This window comes from Spermophilus citellus (assembly GCF_964194105.1).
Source record: "Spermophilus citellus genome assembly, chromosome: 13".
Classification (NCBI taxonomy): domain Eukaryota; kingdom Metazoa; phylum Chordata; class Mammalia; order Rodentia; family Sciuridae; genus Spermophilus; species Spermophilus citellus.
Genome location: NC_138193.1, coordinates 85,267,938 through 85,285,953, shown reverse-complemented (window position 1 = coordinate 85,285,953; position 18,016 = coordinate 85,267,938). Strand labels below are relative to the sequence as shown.

Genomic DNA, 18,016 nt, shown 5'->3' with positions numbered 1-18,016 from the left:
TATGTGTCTGTGGTGCTGAGCTACACCCCCCCAGCCTTTTTATTTGAGACAGAGTCTCACTAAGTTGTCCAGGGTAGTCCGGAATTTGCAATCCTCCTGCCTCAGTCTCTTTAGTAGCTGGGATTACAGGCATGTGCCACCATGCCCAGTTTTATTTAGTTTTAAAAAGCATTCAGTTTATCAGGCATAGTAGCACACACCTGTAATCCTCTCAGGGCTGAGTTCAAAGCCAACCTCAGCAACTTAGCGAGGCCCTAAGCAACTCAGTGAGACTCTGTCTTTAAATAAAATATAAAAAAAGGGCTGGGACAATATGATTGATGTATGTACATTCCATGTATGTATTATATGTCAAAATTCATTCGGCTATCATGTATGACTAAAAATAAATAAATAAATAAATACTTTTTAAAAAAAGGGCTGGGGATGTAGTTTAATGGTTAACAGCGCTCCCTGGTATCAAAAAAGAAGCAGTTATTGAATGAATTAGGTTTTTTTTGTCTTTTTGAGTACCTAGGTCACTCTTCATGATACATTCATTTATAAGACAAAGTTACTGTGTGTTCTAGTAAGAAAAGGCTCTTTAACTTTCAGCCAGTTATAGTCTTTATACAAACGACATGATCCATTTAGCTCAATGCTCATTCTGACAAAACATGCATATGCGATGGCAGCCAAAATTAACTTTTCATTTTAGTCACAAACTATGGCCCATCGATGAAGAGTTTGTGCATAGTAGCATCTGGACTTTTGTTTAAAAAGCTTCACTTAGGAGATAAATAGGGAATTATTAGCATCTTTACGTTCTAGCTAACATGAGCTGCACTGAAAGCCAAGGAAGAGAAGTTTGCAAGCTATCAACAGTGTTTGTGAGATGATGAGGGCTGCCGTAGGGTCTAAGAAGATATAACAGAGGGGATAAATATTTCATAAGTAGCCCCTGCCCCCTGAACTTATTAACTGGTTTTGGTAAGGGATGGAGCAGCAGGAAAAAATTGTCTGAGCTTTGTACTTGGGTGACTGAATGGGTGATACAATGACCACCACTGAGAATGCAGGAGGGCAAAATAAGTTTATGGAATGTCACAGGTGTTAAAAGTATACTTGAATGAAGTTGTAAATATGCTTACAAGTAGCACTTGGGAAAGAGTTCAAGATAAAATTTGGAAATTATTTTATGCCTAATTGGTGACTCATTAAAAGATGTTGATGATCATCAGTGTTTAAAAAACCATACATATAAACATATACATAATTTTTGAATTAAAAATATAAAACCCCGGGGCTGGGGATGTGGCTCAAGTGGTAGCGCGCTTGCCTGGCATGCGTGCGGCCCAGGTTCGATCCTCAGCACCACATACAAAGATGTTGTGTCTGCCGAAAACTAAAATAAATAAGTAAATAAAAAAATATATAAAACCTGTATGTATGTATAATACAGACCTGAATATTACATATAAGGAAGCTTAATTTTTTCTTCTTTTAAAAATATATATAAATAGGGGGTGTAGTTTAGTCCTGTGTTTCAACAGATCATTTTGCATACCCTACTCTGAAGACTGCTCTAGCATTGTTCTTTGAGAGGGAAAGAAAAGCTTTGACATAAATAATGAAGAGGGCTGAGGTTTTTGCTTTTTTGCTAATGCCTTTCCCAACCTTCCCAGGAAAAAGTGGCTGCTCAGACTTTAAAGTTCCCACAGCACTTTGTCTACACTTCAATTTCTATATTTCTACAATACAATGTTATACTTACAACACAATACTATAAATTTATTTTTTCTGCTCTTTCAAGGGAATAGAAACTCTGAGGGCTATGTCTTACTGGTCCATTCTCAGCACCTAGCCCTGAGCCTCACACATACAGGCATTCAACAAATGTTCCTGAGTGAATGAAAGAAGCATATTATTTCAGAACAGAAGACAGAGCATTTGGAGACATACAGTTGATTGTAAAATAGCAAGAAAGCAAGAGTGGAGATGAAACACATTTATAAAAAAACAAAACAAAACAGGAGGACACAGGATCAAAGCTGGGTAAAAATAAAGAGCAAAGCCAAATGTTACAGGCTTGGATATTGATACACAGATGAGAAACTTGATTAAGGTATGGCCTTTTCCTCAGAGGAAATGTTTGCTCATGTATTTAGATAGACTAGAAGTTGAGAAATAGACCAGAAGTCTGCCAGAGCTTTTTAAGGAAAAACTGCCCTGTGATTTTTCTGTAAATAGTGGCAGTTCCAGCATAAGAGTAAGAATTCTGGTAAGATGATAGAGGTGGTGGGAGTGTTACTACTACCCCTATTTTCCCCCATAGAAGGGGAAAAACTGTATCCAGAATTACATATTAAAACCTGGAAGAAGTTTCTATACATTTTTATATAGAAAAATGGAATTCAGAAACAGCGTTAACATCTGGCTCTACCTACCAGATCAAAACCATAAAAGCCTGCCTGGATAGTTTCTGAGACTGATAACCTTCAGTATGAAAAGAGCAAACATCTTCTTAGAGCAGCAGGACTGACTGGGGATGCTTTCAGATAAACTAGCTAACAGAGCAAAGTCTCAATAACCAGGAAAATGAGCAGAAAGCATAAACATTTGGCAAATGGGTCAATATTTTTATCCAGAATTGAGGGTGGCAGAACGTCCTTGAAAAAACAGTAGAATCACTGTGTTTTTTTTTTTTTTTTTTAAGTGACATAAAATCAGCAAAGAATAAGTTTAAGATTGTTTTGGGGAAAAAAAGCAAATCCAAGTAAAAAAAGTAAGTAAAAATAGAAATGGAAAATACACATTGCAAATAGAAACAAAAACAATTTGTTGCAAATATAAGTGAATGCTCGTAGTTTTACTTTTTTCCTCTTGATTCTGGGTATCAAATCCAGGTCCTCACACATGCTAGGCAAACACTACTACTGAGCTATACCCGCAACCTGCTAGTAGTTTTAAAATAATGTAACAATCCTGTAACAAGAAAGATCTTTTCTTAAAATAACAAAAAGCATCCAATAAAGCAAGCAGCAAAATTAGATCTTTTCTTGATGAAACTAAGTTTAAAACAGCTTTTTTTTTCAAAAACTTTTTTTTTAACCTTTGGGAAATTAATGACCAATTCTATAATGCATAACAGAGAAAGAAGATTAAAGGAAAAGATACTGGGTCATTAGTTGTTGACATATTAAATATTTAGAAAAGTATTCTTTCCAAATTGATTGTTTCAATTACATTTGGAGGCATTTGCTCTGCCCTGCCCCACCCCACGAAATTTATAAAGTTAACTTGGAAATACAGAAAGACAAAATTGGCAAAGAAAATACTGAAGTATCATTAAAGAACCAACTTTATCATATATGAGAACACTATAAAGCAGGGTTTCTCTGCCTTGGCATCACCTTTTGGAGCAGATACTTCTTTATTATGGGAGACTATCCTATGTACTGGTGGATATTAGCAACATTCTTGTCCTTTCTTTACTCACTAGATTCCTGCAGCACCTTCCCAATTAGGACAATATAAAATGCCTCTAGACGTTGCTAAATATTTCCTTAGAATCAATAATTATAAAATGATAATCATTACAATTATGGCACTAGTATAAGAAATCAGTGCAACAATAACAACAACAAAAGAAACCTAAATGGATTAAGACAAAAAAGAAAAAAAAGAAATCAGTGCAAGACAGTATGTATTAAAGAAGGCCATATATAAATAGGAAAAAGTAAGAATTATTCAGTATACCTGGGTGAACAAATAAAATTTGGTAGAGAAATAAATTTAAGTACTTCATATGACATCTAAAAGAGACTTCAGTTTCATAAAAGGGTTAACAATAATTTAAAAAGCTAAATTATAAAAAGCTAGGTGAAAATATGATTGAATATTAAATTACTAGATTAGATGAACTTTCTAAGGTTTCTATCCTTAGGGTGGGAAATCATAATGAGAAAGATGGACGTATTATTTTGAAACTAATATATGTCAGCTAACACAAACTAAAAGGCCGATTGGTAAGAATATTTTCAACAGATATGAAAAAGGACACAGACAAGAAGGAACACAAATATTGAGAAAATATATGAAAAAATGTCCACAGTAAACAAGAATGGAAATTATCACAACAATTAGGTAGTAGTTTTTAATCTGCGAAAATAACTTTAAAAAAGAAGTACTTAAAGTTGGGGAATTATGGAATGACATTTGCTTTGTTGTGCACTTCTGATATAGCATTAAGTAAATGAGCATAAGCCTCTTAGAAAGCAGCTTGGCAATACATATCAAGAATTAAAAACTGATGCCTCTTAATGCATGTGAATTTTCTTTTGGTTACCTATCTCAAGAGGATATTTTCACATACAGGAATAAATGAAAATATAACATTATTTAGAAAAGAGAAAAAGCTGAAAACAATGTGTCTGATCATGAGGTAGTGGTTAAATTAATTGTTATATTAACTTAATTATGTGACCATTATAAATGATTATTATGAAGAATAGTTAATAAAATATAATATACCTAGGATATGGTAGATAAAAAGTAAACCATTATATATATGTGTGTATGTGTGTATATATTTATATAGATATACACGTTATGTATCTATACACACACACACACACACACACACACGTGTCATATAATTACAATTATATACAGCGTGCAAAGCAAAAAGTTAAGCCAATATAAAAGTGGTTGGTTCTAAAGCCTAAGCAACAAAATATGAGAAATATGATACATTAATTGAATAAAATATCAGGACATAAAACTGTTTATGTGTAGTGTAACTTAAAACTATACAGAAAAAATTACAGATGAGGAAAAGACTAGAAGAAAATTTACCACATATTAAATAGACAAAATATAAGAGGTGTGATAGAGATCATAGTTTCTCTAAGGATTCAGAAGAAGGGTCACAGAGCACACACACAGGCAGAGAAAAGAAGTTAATATCAAGGGGATAGTGAAGATGTGAAATACAGGGAATTCATGAAGACAGAGGGACCTACAGAAAGGAAGTTGATTACAAAAGGATATATAGTCTTAAAAGGAAGAAAAAGGCATATCTTTCCTTTGGTTCAAAAGTGGGGAAAAGAGTCAGTGAAGAAAATAAAATTTTGGTGTGCTGAAGGTATGGGTTCAGAGGCACATGCACTATGATTTTTAGTCATGTGAAACTACTTTAAAAAAATCAGTTATAAATATGGATGAATTTTGTCATGCCTTTTCTGTAGCACAGTTTATTAAATTCAATGGAAAAGGTTTCTATGAATATAAAAAGTAAGTAAATATTATATAATATTGAGAGTCCAAGATGAACACAAAAAGAAAGTATTGAGTATTCCTTATATATATAAAATGTTTGGGATCAGAAATGTTTGATTTTGGATTTGGAATATTTGCATATAATATCTTGGGTATAGGACCCATGTAAAAACATAAAATCATTTATATTTCAAATATTCCTTTATAACATAGCCTGAAAGTAATATATATAATATTTCTAAAGTCCACATTTTGACTGTGACTCCTTGTATGAGGTCACATTTGGAATTTTCCCCTTGTGTTATCTCAGAAGATACTGGGCTTCATCTTTAAAAGTCCTAATAGAAAAAAAATCTCAAGGGATTCAGGTGCTAAATATTTGTTAGGTAAATATTTTCTGCTGGCATAATATACATGTCTATAAGACATTTAATGAAATAAGTATTATACACACACACACACACACACACACACACACACACACACAATAAAAACTCAGGAAGAAATACTTACCAAAGAAAGGCACACATGGTGGATTAATAGACCTGAGTTTTGCCAAATATTTCTTATAGTGATCTTCACTCAATTCATGAGCTTCTTCTAAAATTTTCTTTTGGCGACTTGGTATTTGCTATAAGGAAAAAAAATGAGAAAGCTTAAGTTTATAAACAGAATTATTGGCCTTGCCAAAAAAATGTCAGGATAACAATAAAGCCCAAACACAACAATATTGATTTTACAACTATCTCTACAGATGCTAATACAAACTTAGAGGGGAAAGGGTATCTTGGCTATTTCTCACACAATTCTGTGTGCATTTACTTGTAAATAATGGTAAAAATTAAGAGAATTTTTTTACCCCTTCTAAGCTGGGACTTGCAAATATATTTTAATGAGAATGCCTCATTTTGAAAGAGTAACCAATTCATTATAAAATTTATAGATAATCCCCAGGCAACGAAAGTTCATTTAAAAACACATGTATAAACCTACCTCAAATGTGTGGTCTAGTCTGTAAACAGGTGATGAGTTCATAGCACTGACAACCTCAAGGACACCATTGAAGTTATTCAGTTCTTGAAAGACTTGGAGAATCTCAATTATTCGACTCACCACAGCTACTCTTTCTTCTAAATTTTCAGTTTCTACAATACATCTATGAGTCAAAATCAACAACAAAAAAATTAAGAATTAAATATTTATAGTTTTTCCAAAAATAATATGCTTTAAAAAAGTTTAGTGAATACAAAAATCTAGAGTGTGGTGGGGAGTGGCTATTGTATGATTCAGAGAAAACATGTTTAAAGTGAAAGGCAGAAGGAGACTGGAAGATAAGGCAGTCCTTCTAGCCAGTCTCACAGAGTTTTTCTGTTCTTTAGACTGCTACTGTCAGCCAAACATTTTTCTAGTGTGCATCCTCTATCAGCATTCAAATGAACTGATGAATATAGTATCTTGTTAAATGTATACAAATCTTTGTAATTTAGGTGTGTAATTTAGAATTCTGTTGCCTCATAAATCTTTAATTATAAGATATTAGTGATTATTGCTTAATTTCTTTCTTACTAAAAATAAAATAAAAGTTACTTAGAAAGAAAATAGTGAAAGAAAAACTATGAAAACAAAAGTATTTTACATTAGTTAGGTGTGGTGGTGCATTCCTATAATCCCAGCAGATCAGGAGGATCACAGATTCGAAGCCAGCCTCAACTATTTAGCGAGGCTATAAGCAACCTAGTGAGACCCTGTCTCAAAATTAAAAATAAAAAGGGCTGGGATATGGTTCAGTGGTTATGCGCCCGTAGGTTCAATCTCTGGTACCACCCCCGAAAAGTATTTTACATTAAAATACTGAGAATCCTTAGTAAGTATATCTATATGCTCATTATATAATAAAATGTATTCAATATTAATATATTATAAAATACACATTATATCTAGTGAATTTACTATATTTTATATATACACACCCCTCCCAGCATATAGTAAAAAGAAGTGTGCCATGTTCAATAAAAGAAAATTACTTAGCATTTAACTCTGTTTAGTGCTTGAGAGAATTTCTAACTTATTAATCACAGGTAAAGAAAAAACATTTTAAGTTTAGATTTCAATAATATAATATTAATAGTTTCTAATCGAAAAGAAATTGATAATATAAATGGGAAAACTAAATATAAATCAGTATTAAACATTTTTTAAAATATAAAGTTGCAGATTACATTATTCTCTAATGAGTCTGAATTAACACCAAGAAAAATAAACGGTTGTAGATGAAATTATCAAAATAAACTTGGCTTATCATCAAATTAAAAATAACATGTTTAAAAACAATTAAAGCTTTAGTTAGATATCTGAAAATATATTCTGGCTAACTAGTGGGCTGGACAATTAAAAAGACATAACACGGGTACAATTTATTTATATCTTTTTAAATATAGCTTTCATTTTACCATTTCAACCAAGATCACCTGTGGAGCTTTTGATTCCAATTCTAATGCATACCCCTGGCTAAGGACCACTGTGGAAAATAATAAAAACCTCTCAACATTGAAAGGGCAGGAAATGTCCTTCCTCAAAATAACTATTTAAAAATAGGACAGAAATGAAAGTGGTCTCTACTCTTATTAATTACAACCCCCCTTTCAGTTATGACATTTTAATTATGGTGGGAAAGGGGTTCTGCTTACTGAAGTGTAGTATTTAAATTGATAAGAAGTTAAGCAACATTTAGAGAGCAAATTCCAAAGTTTTAAGTTTTTAGAAACAAGTTATGTTTAATACAATAAGTAGATGGCAGTTCTAATTTTCAGAAGAATTGGAATGCTTATTTCTTTACAGAAACTGTTTTGTAAGTCTTTATCCATTCTTTCCCTTATGTTATTGGCTGCTTGTTCTGATATTCCCAATATAATTTGTGGAAATATCATAATATCTTTACAAAGATTACTCAAATAGTAATATTGTCTTCACTCAGAATAAATACAGTCAGTATACAAAACTCTAATCTCTGCCTCCCAATTATAAAATTGCAATGAATTCTGGACTTAACAGAATGATAATGCAAGGAGCTTCACTAAACTAATTCAGTGAAACTTACTAAACCAAAACACCTCCTTCCCCATTCAAAAAACCAAAATGGGACCAACAAAATACCTCACAGCAGTCTCTGGAAATGGCTTTAACAGTAAATGGCAAATGAAGAAATATTTATTTATTTATTTTTTTATTTAAAGAGAGTGAGAGAGAGGAGAGAGAGAGAGAGAGAGAGAGAGAGAGAGAGAGAGAGAATTTTTAATATTTATTTTTTAGTTCTCAGCAGACACAACATCTTTGTTTGTATGTGGTGCTGAGGATCGAACCCGGGCCGCACGCATGCCAGGCGAGCGCGCTACCGCTTGAGCCACAACCCCAGCCCCCTGAAGAAATATTTATTCAGAAAAATCTACAAAAGTTAGGTAAGAGAAAGGAGGGTCTGTGGTATTTATTTTAACAAAGACTGCTCCCTCCCTCCTTCCTTCTAGAATATCCACTCTAAATTGTTCCAGCCAAGAGTACTAGGCTCAAGCTAGGGACCTTTGCTCCTGGAAGGAACAGGACTTCAACATTTTCATGCTGCCTCCAGCTGCCTACTACTGAGGTTAAGTCCAGGTTAAGTGCAGTTAAGTAGGGATTACATGCTTTTGCCCAGCTCTTGACTTATGGAGGGAACACTGAGAAAATAGCCATTAGTCTGGTTTCTAAAACAGTGGTTCCATATTAAAATAGGGAAGTAAAAGGACCTAAGGCAACACCCTGCTCTTCAGTCCTCCTTCACTTGTGACTTAGCTCTAAGCTGCCAGAGTAAAAAGGTCACTGAGAAGCTTGTCATCATCTGCTCCACAGACCAGTTTCAAACAGATTAATCTCGATTGTCATTTGCAAACAAAATGTGGAAAGTTTAAACCCAAATGTGGTCTCAATAGTAGAATCTGTGATGAAAGGCAATGGGGAGGAGATTCACAATATATAAAATATAATGAAGGAACAGACTCTACTGTAGGCCAGCTAGTATGCAAGAGAGAACCAGGAAAAAAGAGCTAAGAGGAGCCCTCCTCAGGTTAGCACAAATATGGAACAGGGACCTCAGAAACTATCCTTCCAAGAAGCCATGATTTGACTGGATTCTAGTCACTGATTAAGCAAACAAGCAAGCAGCAGTTCCAAGCTCTGAAAGGGAGGGAACAGTACTCAGAGTTGCTACAATCTATTATCTAAAAAATTCAAGTAAACAAAAAAATAAAATAAAAAATTACAAAGCATACAATGGGAAAATATGACCCGTACACCAGAATGAAAGTAGGGAATAGAAGTTGCCTGGGAGATGGACCAGATGTTAGATTTAGAAAGATTTCAAAATAGCTATTCTGAGTATGTTTGCAGAACTAAAGGACATGATAAAGTAGTAGAGGAAGGTATGATTAGAATGTGCATCAAGACAGAATATCATTAGAGAGGTAGAAATTATATATATATATATAAAAACAAATAGAAATTCTGGAATTGGAAAGTACAGTACAAAATTGGAAGGGCTTAGTAGAAGATTTGGACAGAAGGAAAAATCAATTAACATGAAGATAGAGCTATTGTTCAAAAATGAAGACGAACTATTTTCTCAGATCAACAAAAACTGAGAATTTATTGATAGCTGATCCACTGCACAAGAAACACTAAAGGAAGTTGTTCTCAGGCTCAAAACAAGTAATCCCAGATGGTAATTCGAGTCCACATAAAGAGCCCCAGTAAAAGTAACTGTGTAATTATAAGAGATACTATACATGCATATTTTTATTCATTTTTTTTGTCTTACCTGACTTAAAAAGGAACTATATAAAATAATGTATATGAATATATTGTGTTTATAACACAGAAAAATATGTGTAATGTATTGCACATATATGTGTAAAATAACAGCACAAAGGAGGTAGGTAAGAGTAAAGTTGTAGTAGGTTAAGAGGATAAAGGCAAATGGTAAAGTAATACTTGTATCAATGTATTGTTGGATTTACATAATTAATTAGATGTTATATGCATTATAATACCACGAAAAGGGGAGAAAAGGAATAAAGCTATTTAGGAATAAGCTACTATAAATCTAAAGCCAATGATAAGATGTATACAGTAAATCATAAGACAACCACTAAAAGAAACTAAAAAAATTAAAATCATTCCTAAAATTAAAATGCTACATTAGAAAAATATTCACTTAATGCAAAATAAAGGAAGAAGAACAGACATGCAACTATACAAATAGAATGGCGCTAAAATTCCTAACACAGCCAACTGCAATACAACATAAGAATGTCAAGAATACTTACTTCTCAAACCACAGAGTGAGATTAGTGGTATGTCGGATCATTTTCAGAAGATTGGGAGAATTAATTTCTTTGTCTTCTTTTGTCCACACACTTCCAACTAATTCTGATGGCTGTACAGCTCTAAAATCATCACAAAAATGCTACATGATACTTTTCCCTCTAACATAGACAGTGTTTTATTAAGTAAACAAAATAAATAAAAACTAAACTCTTGCTATATAAACTTTTCTCTGTCATAAACAAAAAGTTATAATTATACATTTTTCTCTATAGATATCTGTATTATTGTTTCAGGCAAGGTTGATATTTTTGCATAATATTTTCCAGCAAATATAAACATTATTTAATAAATAATGATATATAATAGTTAGTGCAAAGAGGGTACAGTAGTCACTGAAATCTATAAATCTTTTCTTTCTTCTTTCTTTCTTTCTTTATAAAGGAACGGAGAGAGAAACCTACCACAAAAAAAGTCCTTGAAAATAGATTCTAACATTATCATTTGGGAAATATGATGATCTTTGGCAGGAGATAAGTTTATCTCCTTTTTTAATTTAGTTATTAAAAAGTAAATAATCTGCATTCAATCCTTGGTACAACAACAACAATTACTTTATATTCTAAGTAGAATTTAAAACCATTAACATTTTTTGAGATTGTAGTTATGTCAATGTTGAACAAGAAACTGAAGAAAGCTATAACTGGCCATGACTTTAAGTTTACCAGAGGAGGAGCTATAATTATTGAGCTTTCACGTGACGGTAGACAATGTGCTAATAAGCACAGTACATGTATTGACCATATATTATAAACCTTAAAACAGCCTCAGAAATAGTACTATCGTTAGCCTCATTTTACTCTGGAGGAAACTAAGCAGCAGAAGGATAAAGGTTACCCAAGGAGGTTAAAGTTGCCTAAGAATACCAAGTCATCAATTGAAAGTCAGGATTTGAACCTAGCTTCACTACATAGGGGTGACTGCAGAAAGACAGATGGTATAAATTCAAACAGAGCATGGGGGACACCGAGAGAGTAAAAGGATCAGAACTGCCTGCCAAGTCTTATCACTACTAAACATTTCATGTCCTGCCTCATTTACATCTTATGACAATGCTATAAGATAGGAATAGTATAATAATTAACCCTTTTGAAATGATTTTTCAGCTGAATGTCAAATTACATACCGGTATAAATCTGATTCAAGTAAAGTGAGTTGTCGAGCAATTTCTATTGGGTGTAAGGTGAGCAGGTCAAAAGTCTCTATGTGCCCAGGTCTGCTTATATGCCACTCAACTGTGGGAGGTGAACTCTGAAATGTAATATTGTGACCTGGCCCATTGTCTCTTGCAATTTTTTTCCTTTGGATTATTTTAGTGATGGATTCAACCCATTTTTTCATTGCTTTACCTGAAATACATTATATTTTAAAATAACATTTACATACTCCTTATTTGATATTTTATCTTTTAAAAAGGTATAAAATCTCACAAATGATACCTGAATATATCTTTGCTATTAAAAGTTCAAATGATAAAATAAAAACTACAAGTTCCCTCCTCTCAGTCCCCCATTCCAATATCATTCTTCTCCACGTGAATAAACTATTCATAGATTGATATGTATTCTTCTAGATCCTTTCTAAATAAAATTAGGAAGTAATTTATTTGAGAGATTTTTCACCTCTATTGTTCTCAACTTTAGTTCAAAATATTATTTTACAATATTCTCCCAAAAAGGTATTTCATACAAATTACAAGATTGATAGATTATACACATGTACTGATCTAATTTTTTATAAACCAAACAGTCTCAGAGGACTGAGTCCACACATCATTAAGTATGAATTTTGATGCTATACAATAGAAATAAAAACAAGTTTACTAGGACATCCTGGAGTCATATAGTACCAGATTTTTAAAATAGGAAGGAAAACAATGGAGATCATCAAACCTAGCTCCTCATGTTTCTGACAAGGAAAGTGAAATCTGAAGACTCAAAGTGATGATGTTAAACATAGACTCTAAGAATAATACCTTCTGCCACCTCTCTGATTATCTCTATTCACCTGTAGCCTGTCAGACTTCCATTAAGAGGTATTATAATTATAGAATAGTTGCTACATACCTCAGGTACACTTATTTTTAAATAAGTAACTTAGCTTCATTGAGAATTTTCTAATCATTTCTAAAAGAATCAGTAAGTTGACTCACCAAATGAAAATACATTTGACTCAACAGAGTGATTACTGAGCAATCTGTAGGTCTAAATGTTGTTTGATGAGAAAGTTTTAACTTTTAAAATGGTTGTGCTCTTACTATTATAAACATCTTGGGGACAAGGGATGTAGCTCAGTGGTAGAGCATTTGCTTAGCATGTGTGAGGCCCTGGATTCAATCCCCACCATCACAGAAAAAAAAAAAAAAATCACATCTCTAACAACATTGAGCAATTATGGCATCCATTGACAGTCACCATATTGTAGTTTATTACATATAAAATACGGCCTTTAGGGAAAACATACCTCTAACTGTTCCAATAAATTCCTCCATTCGTTGTAAAAGATCTGCATCTCTTTCAAAATCATAAAAGTGGTGCTCTACCCAGTGCCGACATACATTTAATACTCTGTGGTATTAGCAAAGAATTGAATTACATGGGAACTCAAATACAAATTTTATCAAAACAAAAGATACCAATAAAACAGACTCATCAATTTAAATAATCTTATCAGTGACTTTCAAAATTCTACATTATTAAGATATAATAAATTTAATTCATTTATTTTATTTATTACTTCTTCCTTTGGTCCTTATATATTCCAACTTTGAAACAAAAGTCTGATGAAGACTTGTTTACTTTAGTTATTATTTAATGCTTACCGTAGTTGAACAGGCTGTATATATTCTTTTCTAAATCTTTTTAGTTCTGCACTCAAGGGTTGATCTCCATTCTCTATAGCTATACGATCAGCTTCTGTTGGCTCAGGCTCTGGAATTTCAAACCTGTCATAACACAGAAAAAATTTAATGAAAATATTTATTTCAAATTATGCAATAGAAACCCACAAAGCTTTTAGTCAGCACAACTAAGAGATTACTGTTATTACACAATATATACATATACTGAAACATTACATGGTACTTCATTAATATGTACAATTATAAAATTATAAAAATTATAAAAGAAAAAAGAATACTATTCAAAATTACTTAAGGATGTAAACATCTGTGAAAACTAGTAAGGCTTCTATAATGTAAAGGCAAATGATAGTATTTTTAAAAACAGGTTAATACTTGACAATATAGGTAAAATTAACTAGAAATATAATAGATGCATGCAAAAATCTAAAAAATAAATGACTATATAGTTATGGAATTGATGTTCAATCTTGGTTTGTAGAATTACTGTAAATCAGCTGATAACTTTTTAAGGGCAACCAATGTTTGAAAAGTAGATTGCTCTTTGGGTAGATAAAAACACATTCCTGAATGATAGTATTAAACATAAATTACTGACAAGTTATGGTTTACTCAATTTGTGGAATATTTGAAAACTTTTGTTTGAATATCTAAATCATAAAGAATTGAATATCCAGAGTCTAAATTATATAGCTAGGTGTGGTAGTGCACACCTATAATTCCAGCGGCTCCAGAGGTTGAGGCAGGAGGATTGCAAGTTAAAAGCCAGCCTCAGCAACTTAACTGGTTAGCAACTTAGATGACCCCATCTCTAAATAAAAAATAAAAACAGGCTGAGGATATGGGACAGTGGTTAAGCGCCCCTGGTTTACTCCTTGGTACCAAGAAAAAAAAAAATTAATCAGAAACCAAAAAAACTCAGAGTTTAAATTATACACTTCTATGTAATATTTTAAAGTGATTAATTCTATAAATGTGAATTTTCAAATGCTAAATTTCCATTTAAAAATGGCACCTATTTTTTATTTAAATAATCAAAGGTAACATGATGTAAAAATAAATGGATTTATTTTAAAAGTGCTCATGAACTACAATTTAAAGCTCATCCAACATATTTCTGAAAAACATATAAGATTATTGCTCAATCTCTTTTAAAATAACTTAAACATTTTAAAAAAACAGACCTTTCTATTATAAGACTCAGTAGTTCTTGAGGTTTGCAAAAGGATCTGTATGTTGTAAGAAATGTCCGAACAAAATTGGGATCTAAAAAGAAAAAGGAAAAAATATTAAAGTATTTGATTCAGAATGTTTAAAACTACTATTTACATTTTTTAAAGAGATCAAAAGTAAATTTTAAAAGTCCCAAATGTTTCAGCACAGAAAATGTTTTGGATTTTGTAATGTACTACTAGCTTTAGTGCTTTCTAAATCCGTGGTAAAAAAATTGATATTAAAAATTTTTGTTAGCTTATTTCTTGCTCTCTGCACACTGGCCAGATGGTCTTACACTTATCATTGGCCACAGGAATGTATACGGGAAAAAGGCAAAGGCATATTGCTACCAGGATCTCAGCCTATCACCAGTTGGTTTATCTCTCTGGTAAACAAGTTGCAACAATAACCTATTAATTTCTTGGCATACAGATTAGTTTATCTTGGCATCTAGGATCAGTTATTTAGATTTTTTAAAAATCATGTTAACACAGCATACAACTAAAAATTGAATCTTATAAAGTAGATTAAATATTGTTTTTAATTGTCAGAGGCCTTACCTAGAGCTGCTGAAACAACTGTAAGCTGTTACTGTTGAGTTACATGGGAACTCAAACACAAAATTTTATCTGTTAAAGCTGTTAAAAACTAACACAGAGACTAGAATTGTACAAATCAATCATAAGAAGAGTCTCCAACCCTCTTCATGAAAGGTTCTACTTTTCCTTCATACCTCCATGAAGTAGAACAGGAGGCCCATCGACTGAGATAACTTCCCCAGACCTGACCTACTCCTGCTTCTCCTTGATAGTAGTCTCCCAAGTTGTAGAGAAAGGATGCTGTCATCAGCAAAAGAGAATTGGGCTATGGTCTTTTGCATAAAGAGTGGGGGAGAACCCCACTCACTTCTATAACTCAAATTCCATCAAAGTCTACATTTAGTTATAAGAGTCCTTATAAAGAAGGAGGGGAAAGTTCATTGACTTGAGTCTTTTTCTGGAAGCAGTCTCCTATTTACATTAGGGACTGGTAAAGTCTAATTTATGGTAAATTCACTGAGGACAACAAATGACTTTATTTTTGTTAGGCCACACATTGTGGATCAAAACTTAAAACAAATACGTTGTCTTTTATTAGCACAGGACTTAGCAAAATCAGAAGGTATCTGGAAAATTTTTATTTAAGCTGATTCTATCTGATTAAGAACCACTCTAAATTTAAATATTCATAACACTATTACCATTTTACTTTTGCAAAGTCACAGATTCATTATAAAGCAGAAATCTATTTCTAATCTACTGGTATATATGGTCAAAAAGATAATGAATTGAGTTAAATATCAGATAATCCTGGATTTAAAATTACAATACTTTTAAGTTAAAGAAAAGTTCACAGACTCAAAGTACATTGGTTTTAAATGCTCCATTTTCCTTTAGCTTCTGAGGCTAGAATGGGTTACTGATAAAAGTAATTTAAATACATATAATCCTTTAATAATTTCATTTCTGTTGGTATTTTATTGTCTTCAGTTACAGAGTTCCTCAGTTAAAGACTAATGTCTCATCCAGAAGAAAAGATTTTAAAACAGAAGGCTGTACAAGATTTTAAAACAGAGATTTTTATCGGTTTCATCACAACCCTCCCTTTCAAGAATCTTCTTCCTGTTCTGCAAATCTATTTGTAAGGTGAGGCTACTTTAAAAAAGCATGTATTTAGGAAGCAACAGCAGTGGCCACAATAGGGACTTTGAGCTGTCACTATTGGAGAGAGAGCCCATACTCTCAGTACAGAGGTCCCAAGTATCCCTGAGCTGTGTTCCAAATTTACAGTGTCCCCCGCTCCTGCTTTAAAAGTTTATTTTAGTCTAAAGATTTAAAATCAACACCCAAATCTATTTCTTCTCAAATGCCAACCAAAATCAGGCTAAAATGTTGTGGGATTATCAAAGGTACTTGTAAGTTGAAAACAGAATAAAAGCAAGATCTAAGTGATTTAAAGTGTGTGTGTACATATATATACATATATTTATTTTAGTTGTTGATGAACCTTTATTTTTTATTTACTTATATGTGGTGCTGAGGATCGTATCCAGTGCCTCACACATGCTAGGCAAGTGCTCTACCACTGAGTCCCAGCCCCAGCCCCTAAAGTAGATTTTTATATTTTAAGAAAACAATGACTATTTTTAAAGGCAAATAATTTAAAACAGATTTTTCATCCTCTTAACCCAAACCATTTAAAAACAGACTTTTCATGTTAAACTATTTTAGTACTTTAGTAACTGATGATATGCCTCAGTGCCATCACACTCAGATGGGATCATGGCAATTCCTAATGACTGTTATGTAATGTTCTCAAAGAGTTTTCACCTAATTTATTTCATATGATTTCTGTAAGCTCAGTAAGACAGGTGAGAGAAGTAACTAGGATTTATACAAAGTCACACAGTAGAGTGGCAAAACTGAAACCAGAACCTCGGTTATGTGATTCCTGATTTGGTGTTCTTTTCTACCATAATTATGTAAACTATAACTATAAGCCTTCTTCTAGATTTTAGGAAGCAGCAGCTGTACCTTCCTGTACACTGCAATCAGAAGAGGAGTTTCTGGGGCTGATAGTGAAATAAACACTTCCACAATCATCACTGTTGTAGTAGGTTAAGTGACTCAAGTTTAAGTTGTTTTTAGCTTGATTGGAAGTAAGAGCAATCTTGTGAATCAGAAAAAAATAGCAGAAACCAAAAATAAACAAAAAATTTAGCAAAAATTTAAGTACTTTAAAAAATATATAGTAAATGCTACCTATATTCCCAGGCTTGTGTAATTTAGACTCTATTTTTAGTCTAAAGCAATGAAAAAGTCTAATGAATGAAAAATTTATTTGAGAGGCCATGACCTATATTTGAAATTCTACACAAAAAAGCATACATATTCCAGAAACTATTTTTATTTCTATTGCACTTATTTCTCTATTTCAGTGACTGCATCATATACCATGCCACATTAACTACTAAAGACCTTTATCTTAGTGATGATGTAAAGATCAAAAAATATCCATCAATAAGGACAGATTATATAATTTTTGAAGAAAACAAAGTACCTACTTCCATTTATCAGGCAAGGATAAAAGTTAAGGCATATTGCTAGTTGGTTGTGGGGTAGAAGTTATCTACTTATATTCTAAAATGATATTTCAAATACTGATGGAAGGCAAATACATAAAAATACAAAGGCCAACCTGCATTTGGCTTTGAAACATAAGTATGAAAAA

General features: G+C 32.5%; 1 protein-coding gene across 3 annotated transcripts in view; it reads right to left on the bottom strand.

Annotated features, from left to right (window-relative positions):
- SOS1 (SOS Ras/Rac guanine nucleotide exchange factor 1) overlaps positions 1-18,016 on the bottom strand; it is a 119,266-nt gene that overhangs the window by 16,486 nt on the left and 84,764 nt on the right. For all 3 annotated transcript variants that reach the window (XM_081263810.1, XM_081263811.1, XM_081263812.1), the window contains 7 exons: positions 14,716-14,797; positions 13,493-13,615; positions 13,135-13,238; positions 11,798-12,020; positions 10,614-10,733; positions 6,253-6,415; positions 5,773-5,890 (listed from right to left, as the gene is read on the bottom strand). In XM_081263810.1, coding sequence (XP_081119936.1) covers positions 5,773-5,890; positions 6,253-6,415; positions 10,614-10,733; positions 11,798-12,020; positions 13,135-13,238; positions 13,493-13,615; positions 14,716-14,797 — 933 coding nt within the window. The remainder of the gene's footprint in view (positions 1-5,772; positions 5,891-6,252; positions 6,416-10,613; positions 10,734-11,797; positions 12,021-13,134; positions 13,239-13,492; positions 13,616-14,715; positions 14,798-18,016) is intronic.